A 23,827-nucleotide genomic window follows, 5' to 3' on the forward strand; every position below is an offset into this window, starting at 1 on the left:
ACCCTCAGGTCTATGTCACACAAACTGCCATCATATAAAAAGGAAAACCATTTAAATCTCTATGAATTATTGTTTGTTTTATTGCTGATTGAGGTGAGGGATGTGAAACAAGTCATTTTCAGGGGCTTACTCTTCAATTTTGTTTTTCTTATCATAAAATAGTCTTTAAACACCACATCAGGGGGAAAGACCCAGACTGCATTTTTCACTTTCGCCAAACTGATCAGCTTGATATCAGTTGATAAAACAAAATAAATATAAAATAATCCCTGTCTGTAAGCTACAATATACTTATACTGCTTTGAGAACCAAGAGGAAGATATCTTGGTTACCATCTTTAGCAGGATAAGAATATGGACGAGAAATGAATCATAAGACCTAGAACCCAGATCAGTTTCAGCTGTAATCGTACACAGTTGACCAATGAGGAGGTATTCACGTTAAGTCCAAGCAATTAGGTTCAACCTCACATGATGATGATTTATGCAAAGCACCTAGCATACAGTAGGTGCTTAATAAATGCCAACTAGCTATGCAGTGAGATGTTGGACCATGATAAAGACAAAAAAGCAGATGTCTATGGTTATCTAGTGCTCATTATAAAGCAAGGTGGGTATCTTTCTTGGGAGGAATTTCCCTACAGAGAAAATGAAGAGCTCCCCAGAAAGACAGAAAAGCAAATTGCTGGAGATAGTTAGTCACTTAGAGTCATTAGGTGAGGTATACAACAGATAATAAGTGGATTACCCAATCTATATATTGGATTCCAGGGAACCACAAACAGCCATATGCAAAATCAAAACCCTGATGGGAGGAACTAAAGGTTTGGACAATGATCAAAATATCAAGATGAGATGAAGGAAAGGGGAAGAGGATAGAAGGCAGCAAGCACAGAGATGCTTTATTGGGTGAATGCACTGGAATTTCTGCTCACAAATGGAATGAGAGAGAGAGAGAGAGAGAGAGAGAGAGAGAGAGTTGATATCTATATCCACCCTTTCCCCAGATGCCCCAGAGCACCATCTAGGAGCAGGATTAAGGTGACAGGATTTCCTACTTTGCAAAGAATTCATCATGGGATGCATTCTTTCCTATGATAGCCATTTTTTAACTGATCCCACATCCCACCTCTCCCTGCCTGCATAAGAAACTGTGGCCAATTACTCTAATTCTAATTCTAGGATTGACCAATCAGTCCACGAGCACTTATTAGGAGCCAAAAACATGTAAGGTGTTGTATTAGGCTCTGCGGATGCAAATAAAAACCTTCCTATGCTCAAGAAATCTGACCTTCTATTGGGAGAGAAGACACACACTTACATAAATATATGCAGAATATATGCTCCAAATAAACATAAGGCAGTTATGAAAGAAAGGGCAATTGGAACTACAGGGGATTAGGAAAGGCTCATGTAAATTGTACATGGTGGCCCTTGAGCTAAGTCTTGATGGGAGTGAGGGATTCCAGGATGCAAAGGAAAAGCAGAAGTGAATTCCAGATGTGGGGGATGAGATAGAGACCGAAGATGGTGTTATATAGGAAGAACAACAAGATGGTCAGCTGAACTAGATCATAAAGTAGGGGAAGGAGAACAATGTGTAATGAAGCTGGGAAGTAGGCTGGGGTTAGGTTGTGAACAGCTTTATATGGCAAACAGAAGTTGATATGTTATCCTGGAGGCAAGTCAGTGATATGGTAGGATCTGTGATTAAGGACAATCTCTTTGGCAGCTGTATGGAGGATGGATAGGAGAGGAGAGAGACTTGAGACAGGGAGATCACTGAGAAGGCTACTGAAATACTCCAGATGAAAGGGGATGAGTACCTGTTGCATGAGAAAAGAGGTCAGATATGAGAGTTGTTGTGAAAGTGGAAATGACAAAATTTGACCACTGTTGTATATGTGGGCTGAGGGAGAGTTGGGAGCTGAGGATAATGCCCCGGCTGTGAGGCTGGGAGCCTAGAAGGATGATGATGCCCTAAGCAGAACTATTCCAGCTGTTGAATTCTAGGAGGATGGGTCCAGAGGGCTAGTTGGAAAAGTTTTCAGCAGCCACCAGAGTCCAAGCCATGAGAGGGACAGCAGCTGTTGGGAAGGACCTGGTCTCCAGGAAATCCCAAAGGCATTTCAAAGTCAGCATCTCCCAAACAAACTGAATTCTCTTTCCCTCTTAGACCTTCCCTCTTCTTCAAGGGTGCCATCACTTTCCTAGATACTCATGCTCACAACCTTGGTGTTATTTTCACTAGTCTCTCACGTTCACACCACAGAACCAATATGTTGTCTTTCTACCTTCACAGAACCTTTCATATACTTCTCTCCACTCACACAACCACAAACCTGGGGCAGGTTCCCACCAAATGGCCCTCTGGTGGATCTCCCTGTCTCATCTCTCCTCATTCTAATCCATCTTTTACTTACTGCCATTATTTTTTTCTAAAGTGCAGGCTTGACCATATCATTCTTTCCCTGTTGCTGCCTCTCACCTCCTACCACCTCCCCCACCAGCAGTAAACTCTGGTGGCTCCCTATTACTTCCAGGATCAAATATAAAATGCTTTGGCATTTAAAATCTGGTCCCTTCCTAACTTTCCAGTCTTCTGACACTTTACTCACCTTCATATACTCCATCATCCAGGGATACTGGCCATCTTGCTGTTCCTTGCCCATGATGCTCTGTCTCCCCTCTCCCACCTTTTCGCTGTCTGTCCCTTATGCCTGGAACACTCTGCCTCCTGGCTTTCTTCAAGACTCAGCTCAAATCCCACCTTCTACAGGAGACCCTTCCAGACCAACCTCTTGACCCCTCCCCCCACCCCTGTCCTGGTGCCTTTCCTCTGAGATTACCTCCCATTTGCATTTTATGTATCCTACAGGTATAGTTATTTTCTGGTTGTTTGACTCTAACATTGAGTGTGAGCTTCTTGAGGTTGAGGAATGAATCTTTTCCTTTCTTGGAATCACTAGGCTCAACACAGTCCCTGGCACATAACAAAAACTTAATAAATATTTGTTGCCTGAATGAACTTTGGTCATTAAGAGAAGGCTATGAAAAAGAATAACAAGTCCTATGAACCTGAAGCAGCTCCTACTATAAGCCAGAGCCAGTGTGTTTGTAACCTGAGACCTGCCTTTCTCAGTACAGGGAGATTATTCAACAGGATTCATTTTACAGCTTTGCAAAGTAAGTCATAAAAACAACCTATGAGCACCCAGAGGGTCTGGGATACATGTAGGTGGAGGGGGCGCCCACACAGATAAAATCATGGCTATTGTGAAGTCCTGAAATGTCATTGGGTATGGCTTGAAGAATGAAATGATTCCTCTCTGTCTCTCATCCAAATCTTTTTTTTTCAAGGACTGGGGGATGAATAATCAAGTACAATTTCCAAAAACAATGATTCACTGGAGCAGAGATGCCTTTTCTCAAGCCCACTCAATGCCAGCCCCTTTCCTGCTGCTGTTCTTATGGACAATGTGATTAAGACAGAGAGTCAAGCCATGGCCCTCACCCTGCAGAATTAACACATAAATTGGAGACAAAGACATTAAGCTCAGATAGCCTTGGGAAAGACAATGACAAGTCCCATCTGTCAAGAAAGTTTATTTCTGGGACATACAAAATAAGATTGTTCTGAAAGCTTTTGATTCAGTGCCTTTATTTCTTAACATGGGCCATTCTCTCTGCCTTCCTGTTGATACCAGCAAGTCAATGAGATGGCAAAGGCTTATGGAGTTCATACATACAGGTTCTAAGGCCTACAATTCCAAGTGAAAATCTTAGTTTTTTTTTTTTCTGGAATTTACCATTCTGTATTTCATGTCAATAGAGAGCTTGGCAAGGTGAAAAGGGCATAGCGTAGTGGAGCCAGAAGGCAAAAATGAAGGGAATAAGAATTTATATGGCACCCACTATGTGCCAGGTGCTGTGCTAAGCATTTTACAAACACTATCTCATTTGATCCTCATAACAACCCTGGGAAGTAAGTTTTACAGTTACAGAAACTGAAACAGACAGAAGTTAAGTGACTTGCCCATGGTCACACAGTGTGTCTGAGGTCAGAAGTGAACTCAGGTCTTCCTGACTCTAGGCCCAGCATTCTCTCCATTGTGCCACATAGCTGCCTCAATAAACCCAGAAGGGCTGAGTTCCAGTCCCTGCTCTGTCATTCACTAGCTTCTTGGCTTTGGAGAAATTCCTTCTCTTCTCCAGACTTGTTTATGCATTTGTAAAAGAAAGGATTTGGACGAGATGACTATTAACATTTAATATCCTGTGAAGTCTGTAAATCATAGAATCTCTAAGGCAAGGGCAGGGAGGAGACCCCAAGCTCTGGCACATAAGGATCACTTGAAAGAACTGGGAATATTTCAGAGTGAGGAAGAGAAAACTTAGGAGGAGCAGAATGACTGCTGCATGTGTCTGAATGGATCTCAGCAAGATGAGGGTTAGCCTTGTTCTGCTTGATTCCTGAGCAGAGAAATAGGAGCTGTGTGGTAGGAGGGGGACAGGGAGTGGGGAAGGGAGGGTTAGAACAGGTTTCAGCTCAAAATAAGCAAACACTTGACAACATTCAGAGCCAACTAACAATGGAAAGAATGGGTGCCCCAATAGGTAATGAGTTCCCATTACGACTGATCTTCAGTGGAAGGCCAGCAGCCTTGACACCATCTTTGAATTCACTTTTCCTCACCTTACATATCCCATCTGTTTCCTTGCAGTCTGATTCCAACTTAGCTCCAAATGATACCACCTTATTCTACATTCATCTCCTTCAGGCACTCTACATCCAGCCCAGTGGCTTTCTGGTTATGCCTCACATGTGACACTCCATGGTCATGTGAGGACACACAGAGGCTGTCCCTAGATCTTGAATATTCTTCCTCCTAACCTTCACTTCTTAGAATCCTTCATTTCCTTTTTGTTCTCAAAGAGAACCATGGCATCAAGATGATATGACTTGCAGTTGACTTTGATGTGAGTGAGGGAGGGCTGTGCAAGGTCCCCAATCTCACTTTCTTCTCCTGAGCCATCTGGCTCCAGTGGCCTGATATTCATCAGGATGGCTGGAGATGGCCCAGGATGCAATGGGAGACCCTGGCCTTTTCAGGCCAAGGTCTTATCACATTCTCACTTTGAGTGAGATACACCCATTTAATGGACAGGCCTCTTTAAGTAGTTACTCAAGGGATGGCTCCTTTAATCAAAAAAAAAAAAAGTCAAACTGGGAGGGGAAGACCCTCAGGGTTCCTGAGTAAAAGAGAAAGAATTACTATTTAGTAATTCCATTTAAATTCAAATGAATCACCACTAGAATGTACAGGGGGCCTTCCTTCCCTAGGGCCCTTAATTACTGGTGCCTCCTCTCAAATTATCTTGAATTTATTTTGTACGTGTTTGGAATATATTTTTATGTCCATATTCTCCCCTGAAAGAATGTAAGCTCTCAGTAGGCAAGGACTGTTTGGTTTCTGCCGTGATGTCACCCATGCTCAGCATAGTGCCTGGCGTATTATAAGGTCTCCATCAATGCTGGTTGATTGATTGCTAGAAGTTTGAATGACAGCTCATCCTGGATGTGGCAGAGGGATAATCACTCTGCTTGGCAAGCTGTCCTATGAGGCTCTTTTCAATGCTAAGACTCCCTTCTACAGTTTCCCCACCCAGGAGCTCACTGCATATGTAAACACAACATGGCCCTTTAAAATATCACTCCTGCAAAAGAACTGAGAGTTTAACAAACAGAAGGACGGCACTGCTGAGACTTTAGCTAAATGCAGTCACCAGCATATGTTTCTAGTTGGCTGCGCCAAATGATAAGAACACATAAAGTCCAAGCTTTCCTCTTGTCCCTAAGAGCTACAGACATTGTTTGCATGAAACGCCTTCTGGAAACAGAAGGTGTACAAGCCCAAACACAGGTGCTGCAAAGGGAACCAGCAAACAGCTATGGGAGATTTAGAATCCCCATATGGCAGAGCAGGAAGGGATGCTAGACCACAAGATGAGGAGAGGACTTTAGAGAGCATCTAGTTCAACACCATCATTTGACAGATGAAAAAACTGAGGGTTACAGAGGGAACTGACTTGCAGATCACAGCATATAAATGGCAAAGCTGAACCTGAACTCAGGTCTTCAGAATTCTATTCCAGGAGGAAAAGGAACAAACATTTATTAAGCATCTATCATATAACCACTCTGCTTGGCGAGCTGTCCTATGAGGCTCTTTTCAATGCTAAGACCCCCTTCTACAGTTTCCCCAACAGTGTGCTAAGCACTTTATAAGGATGACCTCATTTGATTCTAACAATCCTGGGAGGTGCTTTTATTATCTCCATTCTTACAGTTGTGGTTAAGTGACTTGTCCAGGGTCACACATTAAGTACCTGAGGCTAGATTTGAACTCAGGTTGTTGGGACTCTAGGCCTCATACTCTGTCCACTTTGCTACCTAGCTGCCTCTTTTCTCACTATACCATAACACCTCCCTGCTAGAGGTCATGGTAGCTTGAGGTATATCCAGGGAGGGCGGTCTTTGTATCTCCTGCTGGCCACCAGTCTGTGCCTGGCCTCTGAGCAGTCCCCTCAATTCCTCCCATTCTCTTGACCTCCATTCCTTCCTCTCAGTGTACCTGAAACTGAAGAAGGGTTTAAAATGATTTTTCAGGTAACTAAGGGAAAGGAGATAAAATTACTGAAATTAGAAAACATAGGATGTTATGTTATAGAGCATAAGAAACCTGCTTTAGAATCTATCTTTTATAACCAAAGAGGTTGGCATACCTGCCTGAGCTAATTAGCCTGATTCCTACTCACTCATGTAAAGACAATAAAAAAAAAATAATGATAGCTAGCATTTACGTAGCACTTCAAGGTTTGCAAAGCATTTCACAAATATTAGCTTACTTGATCCTCACAACAATCCTGGGAGGTAATGTGATTATGATCCCCATTTTACAGTTGAGGAAACTAGCTACCTTAAACTATTGTTGTAAAGTACTTTGTAAGCTCTAAGCACTAGAGAAATGTGAGCTTAGAGAATATCTAAGGGGATTTGGAGTAGTTGGTGGGACAATGGATAGAAAGATGAACTTGAGCATTTCCTAGTTGTGTGACTCTGGGCAAGTCACTTCTGTCTGCCTCAGTTTCCTCAACTGAGCCTAGGCCTCTGGATTTCCAGTCCAGTCTGCTTCTCACTGTAATAAAGGGCCTGTGCCTATCTGTGACAAGTCTGATGCTCAGTAGGAGGGGAGACACAAGGATAATTAAGGCAAGAGCCCTGTCCTCAAGGAGTTTACAATCTCACCCCTCATGAACTTTTGAGTCTGGTCCTCATAGGAAGTGTTCATGATAATCTCTGCCTATGTACTTGGCCCAAATCCCACTTCCTTTTCCTGTCCACTTTAGTCTTTCAAACAAACTTCTGGGTGCCAGCAGAGGGCCCTAATCACCATTCTGGAATACTTGGAGGGTTGTCATGTAGAAGAGGGATCAGAATTGAAGTAAAAAGTTGGCCATAAAAGACAGAACTAAAGCACCACTGTCTCATGTTGAGAAGCATCCAAAAGCAAAATGGCTTACGTTGGGGAGTGGTGAGTTCCCCATTTCTAGAAGTCTACAAACAGACCTCTGTTAACTCTCACTTGCTGGAAATGTTGCAGAGATATGTTGGCTTTTTTAGCTGGACCATATGACCTCTTAGGGTCCCTTCCAATTCTGGGATTCCATGTGCCCTCCCCAGCGGTCAGGCTGGGTTCCGCTGACCACCACATCTCACACAGGCCCCGGCCCTGACACCAGCTCCACTTATCTCTCCATGTGTAACCTGATGAGTTATTGTTTTCCTCTTCCTCAAGGATAAGGTCAACCTGCATTAATCCTAGGTTTCCTGTGCAAGGGCAGGTACATAACAACTCCAGTCTTTAGCAAGAGAAGGGAGAGTTCTTTTGACCATCATACATTAATAGCCTGGCCTCCTTCCCTGGTGAAAAGCATGTATCAGCCACAGCTTCATGATACCCACAAACTCAGCTGAATGGCAAAGAGTTCAGTCCCATTATCAGCTGTATTTATCTTCTAACTGATGTGAAATATTTGGCTTGCCCATATGATTGGTATCTTTCTTTTGGTGTTTTGTAACTGTAACTACAGGGAATGGTTTACTGTGGCTATAGATTTCTGTGGCCTTCTTTGCTCCCTTTATATGCTATGTTGGGGTGAAGGTTGGACAGTAGCAGATCAAATGGCAAGCCAGGCAAAGGGATTTCATGGAAGAGTAGAAAGAACACTGGATTTGGAATCTGAGGCCCTGGGTTTTAATCCTGGCTTTAGTCGTTTACTAGGTGGGAGACTTGGGGCAAATCATCTCTCTTCTCTGGACCTTTAAGATGGGGGCAAATTTCAGTTTACTGAGTATGCATTAGGGTAGATAAGACAAGATGAGACACTATCCTTGCACTCATGGAACTTCATTTGGTGGAAGGTTATCGATAAGAATGATACACAGCATTGGAGGTAAATGGATTAGAGCAGCACAGAGGGCTCTGTGAGGCCCAGTAAGGAAAGGTTGTTGCTAATTAAGGGTGATGAGGGAAGGTTTCCCAGAAGAGGTAAAATTTCAGTTGGGGTTTTAAGGATGGGTAAGAATTTAACATAGGTCAGCACGAATGCAGCAGGTCTAGCTCCTGTTTGTAGTCAGTCAGGCAGCGGCATTTATTAGACACTTGCTGTGTGCCAGGTATAGTGCTAAACGCTAGGGATACAAAGAAAGGCAAAAGAGAGCCCTTGTTCTCAAGGAGTTCATTTTCAAATGAGGAAAACTAAATATAAACAACTAGGTACAGACAAGTTATACAGAGTAAATGGAAGGTAACAAGGGAAGGCACCAGAAACTACTGGGGGAAGGAGAGGCATGTTAAGTTCTTCTGCAGAAGGTGGAATTGGACCTGAATCTTGAAATAAACCTGGGGAACTAAGGTGTGGAGGTGAAGAGAGAGGGTATTTCAGGCATAGGGGTGAGTCAGTACAAAAGCATGGAGGGAGGAGATGGACAGTAGTGGGCCCACGTGGCTGTTGTTGTTCAGTCGTTTCAGGTGTGCCAGGCTCTTCATGGCCCCATTTGGGGTTTTCTTGGCAAAGATACTGCAGTGGTTTGCCATTTCTTTCTCCAGTTCATTTTACAGATGAGGAAACTGAGGCAAACAGGTGAAGTGACTTGTGCAGGGTCACATAGCTAGAAAGTATCTGAGGTCAGATTTGAACTCATGAAGATGAGTCTTCTTGACTCCAGGCTGGCACTCTACCCACTGAGCCACCTAGCTGTTCTATCCACATGGCTGTACTGAAAAGTATAAGAAAGGGAAGGATGTGTAAGAGGGCGGGAAAGCTAGGATGGAACCAGGGTATGAAGAGTTTTAAATTCCCCCAAAGAGCAGTTCATCTTTTCTCCCAGAGATAATAAGGGACCTTTGGAGTTTGCTGAGGACTGAGGTGATACGTCAGGCCCTCACTTTAGGAAACTAACTTTGAGAGCTGAGCAGAATGGGGAGAGACTTGAGGCTGCTGCAATAGTCCAGGAGGTGAGTTAAGATGGGTTCGAATCTGACCTCTGACACTTGTTAGCTGTGTGACCCTGGGCAAATGACCTCACACTTCTGGATCTTAGCTTCTTCACATGTAAAATGAGAAACAGGAACAGCTACAACAAAGATAATAGCACCCATCTTTCAGGGTTGTGAGGGTCAGGTGAGAGAATATACGGAAAGCCCTTTGCAAACATTAATGTGCTGCCTATAAGCCAACTAATACTAGTGACTGTGTGGGCTTGGGAAAAACAAAAAATAAAAACTTTCCTTTTCTGGGTCTCAGTTTCCCCATCTATAAAATGACAGGATTGACCATTTCCTGAGCATGCAGGAAATGAATGTCTCATTTAAAAGTCATTATTTCTCCCAGTAATGGAAACTGCTCAAGGCACAACTGGTAATCAATAAATACTTGCTGAGTCACTTTAAGGGCTGGGCAGCGGTGATGCAGAAGTCAGAGAAAGAACAGAAATGATCACAGGGTCATAATGTAGGGCTGAAAGAAGACACTAGAGGCCATCCACTCCAACCTTTCTTGCTTTATAGATGAGGAAACAGGGTCAGAGGTGATGTGACCTGCTCAACAGGACCCAGAGAGGAAATAGCAGGGTGAGGATCAAGAGCCATGTCCTCTGCCTCCCAAAGCAGTGCTTTTCCCAATGCTCTATTTCCCTTTATAAGAGAGTAAGAGCTGAGGGCTGACTCTGGGCTTCCTGCCCAAACTCACATACACTCACATGTTTAAAAAAAAAATAATAATCCTTCAAATTGATGCAAGCAGTAGCATCTTGACTTTGGAAGAAAATAATTACAGCCAAGGTCTCTATGATGTCATTCAAAATGCAGCAAATAGCAATGTCAATCCGCCTCTCACTTGGCTCAAGAAGAATGCCAGCTTCTGGATTCTTTTCAGCCAAGTGACAGGCTTGACAACAAGGGTGCGCCTTCTCCTCATCAGGAACACCCATTCATCGTTCAGCTCACGGTCCTCTAAGAGAAGTGCCTGGCAGAAAAATATAAATCTGCCTTGGCCCAGTGCTCATGAGCTTGCTATAGGAATCTGATGAGCCATCCAGAGACTAAAGTCCCCCCCAAACAAGGGCTACTTTTACACTGGATGTTTGGGGAGGCAATGAACTGCTCATACAGTGGATGGATGAGTGTATGTGTGTGTATATATGTGCATATGTGACCCTGACAGATGGAGATGTAATACTATTTCTTCAAAATCTAGTTTTTATTGGACCCCTCCTGGCCTTCTTTACCCTACTAAGTATAGGAGTAGGGGACTACATAAGGTTAGGACTTTTGAAAGCTCCTTTGAATTAAAGCATGTCCTCCCCCCAGAAAAGTTTTAAAGTTTAAGAGAAATTGACTAAGGAGGAGAAAATGACAAGTCATAGATTCACAGACTCTCAGAACTGAATGGGACCTCAGAGTTCTCTAGTTCAACCAGGAATCCTTCTATAATATCACTGGCAAGTGTTCATCACCTGGACACCTTCAATTCATTCTATCTGGGCAAGGATGTTTTGGATCCTAGTTGTGGTATCCAATGAATTAGCGAAATCTCTCTTACTTCCTTATCATCTGTAAATATGAAAATCATAATATCTATTCCTGTACTCAAGTCACTGCTAAAATTCTGAAGATCAGTTCTTGAGGTTTTCTGCTAGATATTTGTCTCAAAACTGATTGTGGTTTATTATCAAACCATTTCCTGGGTACAATCACTCAACAAGATGGGGAAGTGGGATCACAATCCCGTGCTCAGACAAAAACCTGCGTTACTTTGAATTCACCCCTTTTTAGTGTACACCAATCATCAGTAACTTCCCCTAAGATCCCTGAAGTCATGCATAGATACACACAGGTGAACAGACATCTAGAAGAGGATTTTGCCCTTCCACACAGCACACAAAAGCCATCTTCTTTTGATCAATGTCCAGCGCTCTAGACACAAAGGAACAACACTCATGGACAGCGGCAAAGGGCAGGGGGATATTTAGCAAAGGTTATTACAGGGTAACTATGTTGTGTACTATCCTAGTCCCCAAAAGCATCGCTCTGCTTCTGCAAGCACCGAGGTTTTCCAGCCAAGGAAACCTTTCTGTTAGGTTTGATGGCCAAAAGAGCAAAGCCACTTTTAAACGGGCAAGGAAACTCCCTTGAAATGATCCTGACCTGAAAAAAACAAACAAATGCAAAAATGAAAGCAAAAAAAAAACCAAAACAAAACCCAACTGGATTACATACCTGTCACAGCTTCTGCCTTGTTGAGCAGGTTTGCTCCCAGTTTTCTCTGCCTGCCCTCCTCCTCATCTCCATGTGCCATCAAGGACTAATTCCAATGCCATCTTCCTCAAAGAAGCTTCACCCACACCTCACTCAGGAAGGCTGGAAGCCACTCCTCTTCCACCTACTTGCATACCACTTTATATTCTTCATGTATTAGTTAAAGCTTCCATTTAAACAAGCACCTACCAAAGATCTACAGTGTGTAAAGCATTCATGAACGTGCATTCTAACTCGCATTATTGTTTTGTGTTCAGTTTTTCACTGACATGCACCTCCCCAAGTGGATAGTAAGGGCCTAGAGAAAAGAGACCACATCTTATCTAATTCCCATATAACTTTATAACTCCCATAGTGCTTGGCACACAGTAAGCACTTGATCAATGTTTCATTTAATGAATGTTGATTGCTTGGTGAATAGTTAAGCCCCTGGGGACACAGATCTAGGGATACAGACCTAGGGACTTTAAGTTAAATGTTGATGTCTTTTCAATTGCCCTGATGAACCCTGTAGTTTCATCAACCTTTATTTCTTTGGTGTCTACCCTCATTCTACCTCAGTCTCAAATAGAGATGGGCATATCTTTAATCTCACCGTACTCACCCACAGATGTTCTCCCTCCACAATCTATAATTTTGAAATTCTCCTGGTTGACTATTTCCTAATGTCCTTCCTCTTCTTCCTGTGCCTTGCCCCTTCTAAGCCTTTACTACATCTTCACTGCACCCTCAAGTCATTTCTCCTCTAGCTACATGATCCTGGGGTTTCTCTGACTGACAATGCTTCCCCACCCCCACCCCACTCCCCATCTGTACCTTCTCTTTTCCCAACCCTGGCTTTTTTGCTTCCTTTTGTGTGTCCTCTTCTCCCATTAGATTGTAAGCTCCTTGAGGACAGAGACTGTCCTTTTCATATTTATATCCCCAGTGCTTAGCACAGTGCTTGGCACATGGTAGGTCATTAATAAAAGTTGATTGACTCTAGTCACTCCACTCCTTTCTGCTTTCCCAGGTTACCAACCCTGCTCTGGCATAATTTTCTTCCCTTCAAAAATTCTTCGGTAAACTAGCTTGACTGTCCTCAACTCTTCCACCCTTTGCCTCATTGTTCAATTGTTGACCTGCTGGCACCCATCCTCTTCTAAACCCCACTTCTGGATGGCCCTTTCCATCTTTCTCCATTTCTGGGCCTCCTTGCTGCATGCCAAACCTTTTGCTCTTCACTGATAGACTGTTCATCACACAGGGAATGTCCCAAACCTTTCCTTCTCAAGCAGCCTCGGTGAAGGACCTTTATTCACAATTCCCAGAGAATAAGGAGGCCATCATTTATGAGATTCCTCTCACTACCCAGGCCATCCTTCCACTTTCCTCAGTATCATTTCCCATCCTCTCCTCCTTCTCAGTCACAGAGGATCGATGGTCCTATAGCTTTTCTACATGTCTCCTTTATTTCCACCTGAATGCATCTCAAACTCAACGCATACAAAATGGAACTCATCATCTCTTCCTCTAAGCCTTCCTCTTCCTAACTTCCCTGTTTCTGTACAGAGCTATGCTCTTCTTCATTCACCCAGATGGAAACCCTCAGGAATTATCCTCAACTCTTTACTCTCATTCATTTCTCCCTCAAATCCATTAAGTTGCCAAATCTTGTCAGCCTTGCCTCCTCAACATCTATCCCTTCTTCCCACTTCAAGTCCTCCTCCTCCAGCAGCAGCTCCCTAATTGGTCTTCCTCCAGCTAGCTTCCTCCTTCTTCCAGTTCACACTCCCCACAGTTGCCAAGCTGATATTCCTTTAGCACAGAGCTGATGATGTTACTCCTCTGATCACTGCCTTTAGAATAAAATAGAAACTGTTCGGTTTGGCATTTAAAGCTCTTCCTAGTTTGGCTCCAGTCTGCTTTTCCAGGCTGATGACACACTGCTCCCCCTCAGGTACTTTGTGTTCCAGCCAAATTGGCCTCCCTGCTATGACCATCTCCTGTCTCTGGGCCTTTGTACAGACTGTTCTTATGCCAGGAAGGCTCTTCGTCCTCAGTCCCAATCCTTGGAATCCCTAACTCCCTTCAGACTTGGCTGAAGGACCACTGCCTTCAAAAGGCCTTTCCAGTTCCTCCAATGATCAGTCTCCACCATTATCCACCCTAAGAACCATGTATTTATTTTCTTTATGTCTGTGGACATATTGTATCTATCCCAGTAGAATGCAAGCTCCCTGAAGGGAGAGATTTGTCTCACTTTTGTATCTACATCTGTAATACAGTGCCTATCGCTGTAGTGGGTGCTTAATAAATGCTTGTTAAATGGCAGATAGACTTTTCTTCACATATAATCTGCCCACTAGAATTTTACAAAGTTAGTGAGCTCACAGAGGTGTCACAGGATTTTGATTTGGACCATCTACTCCAAACTTCTCAGCCAATATCTTTAAATTGATTAATAAATGGAGTATTTTTTTTTTGATCCATTAACAGATAGGTTCATAAACAAAGAATTGAGAATCTCTTAGCTGGTAGGGGATTAATGGTTACCTTGTTCCATCTGTATCTGAACCACAGAACCACTGAATTATCACAGCTATGAGGGACCTCAAAGATCATCTAGTTTCACCTGCACTATGTACTCATTAAAAGCCCTGTCTAAGGGGAGGGGAAGGAAGGGGAGAAAATTTAGAACTCAAGATCTTATGGAAATGAATGTTAAAAACTAAAAGTAAATAAATAAATTTAAAAAAGGAATACTACTCCCCACAACATATCTATACAAAGAACAACAGAAAAGTAACATTATAAAATAGTAAAAATGGAATGTTGCAAAATTATAAAGAATAAGCTTGGTCCCAAAGAAGAGATATGGGAATCCAGCTAGCTACCTCCACTCCTCTGCAAAGGTTGGAGTACAGGAGTGTGGAACATTGCATATAATATCAAATTTTTTTGGATGTATTAATTGGTTTTGCTGAATTTTTTTCATTCATTTTTTTTTTAAGATTAGAATTCTTTGCTATATAGGATTGCTCTCTGGGAGAAGGGAGAGAGAAATCTAGGAGAAACAAAAGCAAAAAACAAAATTTATTAAAAAGAGGACTATGTGTGAAGCTGTGAATCTCTATTACATACAACTTATTTTTTTAAAAAAGTATATAATAAATTAAACATGTTACTTTCAAAAAAAAAAATAGAAATCCCCTTTCTACAACATTCCCAACACGTGGTCATCCAATCTTCTTAAAGATTTAAAGCAGGGGGAACTTAAGACTGCCTAAGCCAGCCTGTTCTACTTTTGGATAGCTCTAATGGTTACACAATTTATCCTCACATGAAGCCTAAATCTACCTCTGTGCAGCTTCCACTCATTACTCCATAATTTTACCTTAGGAGTGCTAGTGAGAACAAGTTTAATCCCTGTTCCATATGAAAACCCTTCAAATAATTGAAGATAATTATCATGCTCCTTCCCTCTTCTCAAGCCTAGTCTAAGTCTTCTATTTTTCAGTCCGAATATTCAAATGACTGTCACATGGCGAGGTCTTAAGGTCCCTCATCATACTGGTCACCCTGCACTGGAACCTCTCTGATTTGACAGTGTCTTTTCTAAAACGCACCACACAGAAATGAGCATAGTAACCCAGATAGAGTTCAACTAAACAAGAGTCCAATGGGGTTACTACTTCAGATGTTCTGGATAGTATCTTTGTCCTAAGATTACATTTACTTTTTGCACTGCTTTGTCACACAATTAATTCATACTGAGTCTATACGAGTAACTAGATGACAGAGCAGATACCGTGCCTGGCCTGAAGTCAGGAAGTTCTGAGTTCAAATTTGGTCTCAGACACTTAGCAGCTATGTGAGCCTGGGAAAATCACTTAACTTCCTCATCTGTAAAAAATGGCGATAATACCAGAACCTACTTTTCAAGGTTGTTGTTAAGATCAAATGAAATAATATTGGTAAAACACTTAGCACAATGCCTGACACACAGTAGGCACTATATGAATGTTAACCATCATCATCACCATCATCTTTATTATCAATATCTACTAAACAAGGTGCCCAAATTATGGTAATCACTTAATAAACTCTCATTGAATGACAAGACTTGTTGACTGATTAAGTCCTATATTCTTTCCACTTGTCTAGACACAACTCCCTCGTTTTGTACTTATAAAGTTGATTTTTTGAACCCAAATGTAGGACTTTACATTTACATATGTTAAATATCTCTTATTGGACCAGGCCAATCCTTTTAGACTGTTCAGATCCTTTTGGATTCTGATTCTGTCATCCAATGTAGTTGTTAGCCCTTCTAACTTTGTGTCATTGACAAATCTGAGAAGTATTCCATTTATATCTTTATCTCAGTTATGAAAGAAAGTATTTATTAGCACAAGGCCAGAATGGATTCCTAGAGGTACCTGACCAGCAAGCTCCTCCCACTTTACATTGAGCCATTGAGGCCAAGAAGAAAAAGTTTGATCCTTTTTCCATATGATATCCAGTCAGATATTAGAAGACTTCTATCATGGTTTTTTCAAGTCTTCTTAAAGCACTTTGGGAAGCAAGGCATATTAAAGCACACCGAATGATCTTATCAGCATTATGAAATCCATACGCTCAACAAATATTTATGTATTTGACACTTGGGAAATAGACTTGGGCCCTCTCTCCATGGAGTTTATTGTCAGCAGGGGGAATGAAGGCAAAAGCAGCAAGAAGGCCAAGCTGAAATCTTCTGATCTGTGTAGCCAGACATTTTGTGCTTTGCAAGCCTAGTCCCTACAATTCCTTAGAATTCATAATAAATATAGAGATCAGTGGCTGAAAAGAATCTCTAGTGATGCGTGATGTTATTATCACAACCAATTAGAGACCAAGTAAAGTAGAGAAACTTTTCTTTGGGTCTCTCAGGGCTTTATATTTCTTGCATGAAGTTATAAAGTTGACTTCCAAAGTAATTTCTTGGGGGTGAGAATCATCATCAGTCAGCAAGCAAGTACTAAGTATTACAAACTGTCTTCTGGCACTAGGAAATTGTGTGGGCTCGATGACTCACTTTGTCTGACCCAACAGCGGCCCTGAACACATAAATGACTAAGTCTGATCCAACTCCAGCATTAAATGGATATCTGTCCATATTGCTGAAAAATAAAGAGGTCACTGCCATACAGTATCAGAAACATCCATTAGCATATAAAGGTGTGGATGCTGTCAATCATCTCTGACCCTGTAAAGCTAGTCCTTCCGGGATGTTGTTGTTAATTTGGAACTTCTTTTTAAAATAATAACAATAGCTGACATTTTATAGCACTTTAAGATTTTCAGAGTGCTTTCCATACAATATTTCATTTGATTTTCATAACAATCTTGTAAGGGACTAGTATGACTTCCATTTTACTAATAAGTAAAATGAGGTTGAGAGGAACTGACTTGTCCAAGCATCTGGAGTGGGATAGGAACCCAGGTCTTTCTGATTCCAAGGTTTTTGCTCAATTCACTCTACCACACTGCCTCCCCCAATTTTAGAAGTGGGCCAGAATCTTTTTCATTGTCAAGCAGGAAACAGTGAATGATATTAGAGTATTGTTCCTTTGGTGACGCCATGATTTTCTTTGTGTGACGTTCCCTCTCCAGATGAAGGATGCATTCCTCCCCCACCCATTCCTTACTGTCCTTTTCATCATCCAAGACGGATTCATCTTCTTTCTGCAAAGATGCCCAAACGCTTATCCCTTCTCTGCTCAATATGCTTCAATAGCTCTTTATTGTCTACTGAATAAAGTTTGAAATCCTTAGCCTAGCAGTCAGAACCCCCACATTCTGAAATTTTCCTTTTCAGCCTTTTGCCATACACTAATGATCTTATACTTTACCTTCTGACCAACATGTTCCCTGAATCTTCTTGAAGATCTGCTTTTGCTCTGTAAGCATAAGAAATACAACCCTAAACTTGAGGTAAAAAGACTGGCTGTCACATCCTTCTTCTGATAATTAGTAGTTGAATGACACTGGAGAGGCCACTTTACCTCTATTTCCCTTAAACCTATCCCCAGGATCTAAGGGCCACAATCTACGTCAATGGAAGGGTTGCTCACACAGAAGTTTCACACCCTGACAAGACTGGATACCAACAAATATTTGAAACAAATCATTTTCTCCTTGCCACCTGTTAAATTCCTGCCCATCCTTTTCAACCCAGTTTTACCATTGCTTATTTCATGGCTCCTCCCCCTTGATCCCTTCTCTCAGCCAGTAAATATATCCCCTTCAGAAATGACAGATTGCTTGCAGCTCTATGATACATTTATGAATTATTCTATATCATCAGTCCTTCTGTTTTGTCTGTATACTAGTAATAATAAAATAACAGCCAACATTTATACAGCTCTTACAAGGTGTCAGGCACAGTGATCACATCCGATCCTTACAACAACCCTGCGAAGTAGGTGCTTTTATTATCCCATTTTACAGATGAGGAAACTGAGGTAAACCAGAGATTAAATAACTTGCCCAAGGTTGCACAGCTAGCAAATGTCTTATGCTGGCTTTGAACGAAGGTCTTCCTGACTCCAGTCGTGCTTTACTCACTGCACCAACCTAGTTACAACCTCCATGAGGGCAGGGACTGTGCCTTATTGAAACTTCCTGTGACTGCAGCACCCAGCATATGGTTTTGATGCTTAATAAATGCTTGGATTGAATTGGGTCAGTCAGTCTTGTCCCTGTCTTCCTACAAAACTGCCAAGAGGATGCCCTCTGCCCTGCCTAGCACACAGAGTCTGTTGTTCCAATATTTGAGGGCTACCAGCCCAGCCCAGAGCCCTCTGCCTATCATGCCTTACCCTACTGCAGGATGTGGATGCTTCCTTTCCTGTCACATGTGTGCTTAATAACACTTTATGCAGCTATTCCAAGTCTTTGGCAATAATGCAATAATACGTGAGAGGGTTTGGTTCGTTTCAGTGACACCGCCTTCACTAATGATACAGTAGGGTCACATCTGTAAACCTAGTGTTGGGAGGCAGAACTAGCTCTCTGTCTCACAGGCCCACCAAATTCTGCCATGCTTTTGCTGTGTGAAATCATGACATTTTTGTTTTATTTCAGTTTCTTTAAGTTCCAAAGGGGACCCAGACAAGCGGGGCAGTTGTGGTACTATGATGTTCAATTTAATAAATACTTCAACAAACTGGACATAATAGAAATTCACAGGTGCACAGACTATCTTCTTTTTGTTCTTCTTTGGATATCAAAATGTTTATATTTGTTGGTGTGTGTTAAACTCAAAATAAAAAGGAACATTTTCTGTAAATGGTTTCTGTGACCAAAGCTCCTCCTCTTAATAATCCTTATCAATGCCATCCTATGAGTTCAGTCCTTCATTTTACAGAAATCACACATTCATCTTAAACAAAAGATTAGTGTAACTCATATCCCTTGATACTTTCAGGTACCAAGGCTCTTTCACCACAACCCACCAGGAGAGAAGTGAGTTCAGTGTTACCTTCTCACCCCCACCCCATATCCCATACCTGCCATTTTATGGGTGAAGGAACAGGATTGAAGAGGTAAGGAAATTTACTCAGTCATATTTCAAGGAAGTCATAGATCCAGGACTTGAAAACAGCATCGATTCTAATGCAAGAACTAACTTAGTTCACAGGACTTTTAGTTTAGAATTGGAAGAAACCTCAGAAATCTCTAGTTTAGCAATTCTCAAACTTTTTGCCATCAGGACCCCTTTGCATGCTTAAAAATGATTGAGGGCAGAGTTTTAGTTTATGTGGGTTATATCTATCAATGCCTACTGTGTTATCAAGTAAAACAACTTAGTATTATTATGAAACTAGTTTTGAGCCCACAAAACCCTATAGAAGGTCTTGTGACTCCCCAGGGGCTCCAGACCATACATACTCTGAGAACTGCTATCCTACTTTAATCATTTTACTGAGGGCTAAAGACACCAAGTGGCCTGTCTAAGGTTATAGAGAAAGTGAGTGGCAGACCTGAGATATAACCCTAAATCCAACTCCTCTGACTCCAAATCCTGGATCTTTGCACTATACTGTGCGGTTGGTTAACAAGAACCTGAAAAGCTAGGAAAGGGGATTATTGAACTCTTCCCTTCAGACATCACGTTGAAATATCAGTGCTGGCTATCAGAAAAGTAAGAATCTTACTTCTTCCAGAGCCCATAATGAGTCGACCATGGGTTTGATCTTCTTCTCGTTGTACAGGGCTATGAGTTTGTCCATTACGCCTTTAACCAGGTCTCCTCGGCCCTGTCTGAAAAGGAGGTTGAGGAGCGAAAATCCAGCCATGACTTTGTTTTCTTCATACAGCTTGATGGGGTTCACCTTCTCGACTTGCCACCACTGCAGACGGAAGTGACGAGAGCATTAGAAAAAACGGGGAACAGAAAGAGCCAGTCAAAGCGATGTGACCATGAGAGGGGAAGGGAAGGTGCCACCAAACTCTAAAACTTGGGACGTTTGAGATTTAATTCTTCCATTAGTGATGCCTCCATAACAAAAATAATGATATTACTGACATTTATATGGTATTTTAAAGTGTGTAAAGCGCTGTGGGACCTTGGGAAAGCATGTTCCCTTTATCAGTTTCGACTTCCGAAAAATGGGCAAATTGTAGATGAGCTCTAAGGTGTCTTACAGACTTAATATGCTACATTGTCAGGACCTTTCTAGGTTTGAACTTCTATGTTTGAAGACCTTTCCTAGCCCTAATGTGCAATAGGAAGTCATGGTTTTTCATCCTTGAGCCTTTCTCCAAGTAGCTGAAATCGCATTCCTTATGGAGCACTCATGCATCCTTTGACTTAGAATTTGAAGGGTCTCTGGAGATCATTTCTTCAAACCAACTCATATTAGAGATGTGGAAACTGATTTATCAGTTGTGAAGTTCAATGACTCACATGATGCCAAAAGACAGAAAGTGGCAGAAATAGGATTTGAAATGAGATCTTCTGACCTTCAGCCCAGAGTTCTTTACACTCCACCATGTTTGAAGGCCACCCACAAGCACATACTGCCATTGGCATGGTAATTCAGCCTGCTGCTGCTGCCAAAAGGACTCAGACCCACTCTTCACACCATATGCAGTTTCCAACAGGGACCCTTGTTTTTGTGAATGCTTCAGTCAAACATGTACACAATGCAATTATTGTGTTAACATTGTGCTTATGGGAGCTTGTATTTAGGGGAGAAAAGGGAAAACACTTTGTACAAGTGAATGTAATTTGGGACCAGTGTGCTTACCCACAGCAATCTGTCAGCATTGAGTTAATCACAGAAACATAAAAATAGCTATTCTTATTCTGAAACCAGTCATCAAGAGAAACATTCACAGAGGCATCTGGTCTTTTCATTTTTTTTTCTGGGACAAAATAATTATCCTCCAAGATATTAAATCTCAAAGGAAAAGAAACCTTTAATGCTTATCTCAGAAGGGTAAAGATTATATGAAATGGTTTCAATTAGATGGTGAGTAGAGGAGATGGTGGTAACACAGAGCCATGAAATTGTGGAACTGGAAGAAACCAGTCTCTTCTGCAATCAAATGAGGAGGTTGGAGTAGACAGGCCCTAAGCCTTCCTTCCAGCTCTGATGTTCTGTGTTGATCCTCACAACAGCCCTGGGAGGTAGGCTGTATTTTGATCTCTACTTCACAGATAAGGAAGGAAACTGAGTCTATGTGACCTGACCTAATTTGCTGTAATAGGAGTTAAAAATCTTCTCCATCTATTGATAGGCCTCAGGTGGGGCTATTGAGGGAGGCTTGATTTGGGAGAAGCTTGTTTGTATGGGGGCCCACACCTTTTGCTGGTTGCTAATGAGGCACTGAGTCAGAGGGTCGTGCCTTCCGGCTCTGAAAGGAGTATATATATTCTGGGGTGAGGTTTTACTTTGGGGCTTACTCATTGTAAGTGTTTATCTGGTCATATGAGACTCTGGGAAGCCACTAAGGAGGCCCCCAGCTTTGAAAACTCAGATGTTGGTGATTTTTTCTCTGGTAACTGTGTATGTATGTAATGGCCAGACAGTTGGGTCTGTCTGTTGATCTGTGATATACGTATCGCTTATAGTCAGACAGTTGGAAGCCATGTCTGTTGGTCTTTATTTCTATCCTTTTATTTTCTCTGTTGGTATATGTGATTAAAGAAGATTGTTAATCCCTCAAAAGTTGCTTTACTTTTAGAAAAGGAGATCTAAGAACCTGTACAGCAGGCCCTCCTGTGTATGCTGGGGTCCTTGCTGCTACACTTGCCTAGGATCATACAGCTAGTGTCTGAGGCTGCATTTGAAGAATAAGAATAAAAATAATAGCTAAGCTATATAGTGCTTACTATTGGGCCAGGCACTGTGCTAAGCATTTTATCATTCCCATCTCATTTGATTATCACAACAATCTGGGGGGTAGGTGCTATTATTACCCCCATTTGGTAGATAAGGAAACTGAAGCAGACAGAGGTTAGGTGACTTGTCCAGTGTCATGCAGCTAGTCAGTTTCTGAGGCTGGATTTGGATTCTCCAGCATAAATGGCACAGTGGATCATAACAGTAACTGTACCTTCCAATGTTGTTGAGAGGATCGAAGGAGAGAATATTTCTAAAGCACTTAGCACAGTTCTGGCATACCATAGGCACTTAATAAATGCTTGTTCCCTTCTCCTCAACATCTTATGTCCTAACTTCTATTGGGAGCTTTGACTCCGACATTTTATAAGCATGAGGCACCCAGGTTAATGTGAATTGATTCTTACACGACTGGAACTTCAGATTAACTACATTTCTGAGCATGATGATGTAATAGAATGCCATTAAGAAAATTACAGTCTTCCTGGCAATGGTCACCCCTTCTCAATCCTGCAAGTTGACATATATAATTCTTCTTCGCATCTGGAGTTAGAATCTCTGAACCCTAAAGCTGGACAGAAATGGTGAGGCCAACTAAGTCATACAGGAGATGAGATTCCTTTTACAATATCTCCTATGAGTGGTTGCCCAGGCTCTCCAGCATTGAGGACCTCACTACCTTCCAAGGTGATCCAGGCAGGGTTGGACAGCTATAATTATTACGAAGTTCTTCCTCACATTGAACCAAAAGGTATCTCATTGTAACTTCTACCTTCTGCTTTCTAAGGCCAAATGGCCAAAGTCTAATCCTTCTTAATAATGACAATTACTTAACAAATTCAATTAATGACACTTTGTGACACAATGAATTTAGTTCAACAAGCAAATGAGGTCCTTAATGATGAGTCTCTACAGTGGCACAAGACACATAAGACAGAACTATGGAAGGAGAGAATCTATCGTCCTGCAACACTCTGCTCTGGTGAGATGGCATCTGGAGTGTTGGGTTTGGTTTTGCATGACACATTTTAAACATGGAGAAACATGGAGAAGCTGGAGCACATCACAAGGACACTGGAGACCATGTCTTGATAAAGGGTTCAGTGAAAGGATCTTGGGAGAAGCGTAAGAGAAGGGAACAATATTTATTAAACACCTACTATGTGCCAGGCATTGTGCTAAGCACTTTACAAATATGTTCTCATTTGATCCTCACAACAACCTTAGAAAGTGCTATTATTAGCCCCATGTTATAGTTGTGCTAAGCACTTTACAAATATGTTCTCATTTGATCCTCACAACAACCTTAGAAAGTGCTATTATTAGCCCCATGTTATAGTTGAGGAAACTGAGAAAGAGATTAAATGACTTGCCAGAGCCACACAGGTAGTAAATGTCTTGAGGCTAGATTTGAACTCAGGTCTTCCACTTCCAGTGTTCTATCCATTGTGCCACTGAGATAACTACAGAAGAGAAGACTTAACACAGTGCCTTGGACATAGTAGTACTGCTGAGTCTTCAGTCATGTCCAACTCTTTGTAACCACATTTTAGGGTCTTCTTGGCAAAGA

The 23,827-nt window shown here is 41.9% G+C and overlaps 1 protein-coding gene across 2 annotated transcripts in view; it reads right to left on the reverse strand.

Moving 5' to 3' along the window:
* Positions 1-23,827, reverse strand: part of VAT1L (vesicle amine transport 1 like) — a 123,290-nt gene that overhangs the window by 36,654 nt on the left and 62,809 nt on the right. For both annotated transcript variants that reach the window (XM_072635873.1, XM_072635874.1), the window contains exon 7: positions 20,065-20,259. In XM_072635873.1, the coding sequence (XP_072491974.1) occupies positions 20,065-20,259 (195 nt within the window). The remainder of the gene's footprint in view (positions 1-20,064; positions 20,260-23,827) is intronic.

The sequence above is a fragment of the Notamacropus eugenii genome, chromosome 1 (assembly GCF_028372415.1).
Source record: "Notamacropus eugenii isolate mMacEug1 chromosome 1, mMacEug1.pri_v2, whole genome shotgun sequence".
Lineage (NCBI taxonomy): Eukaryota > Metazoa > Chordata > Mammalia > Diprotodontia > Macropodidae > Notamacropus > Notamacropus eugenii.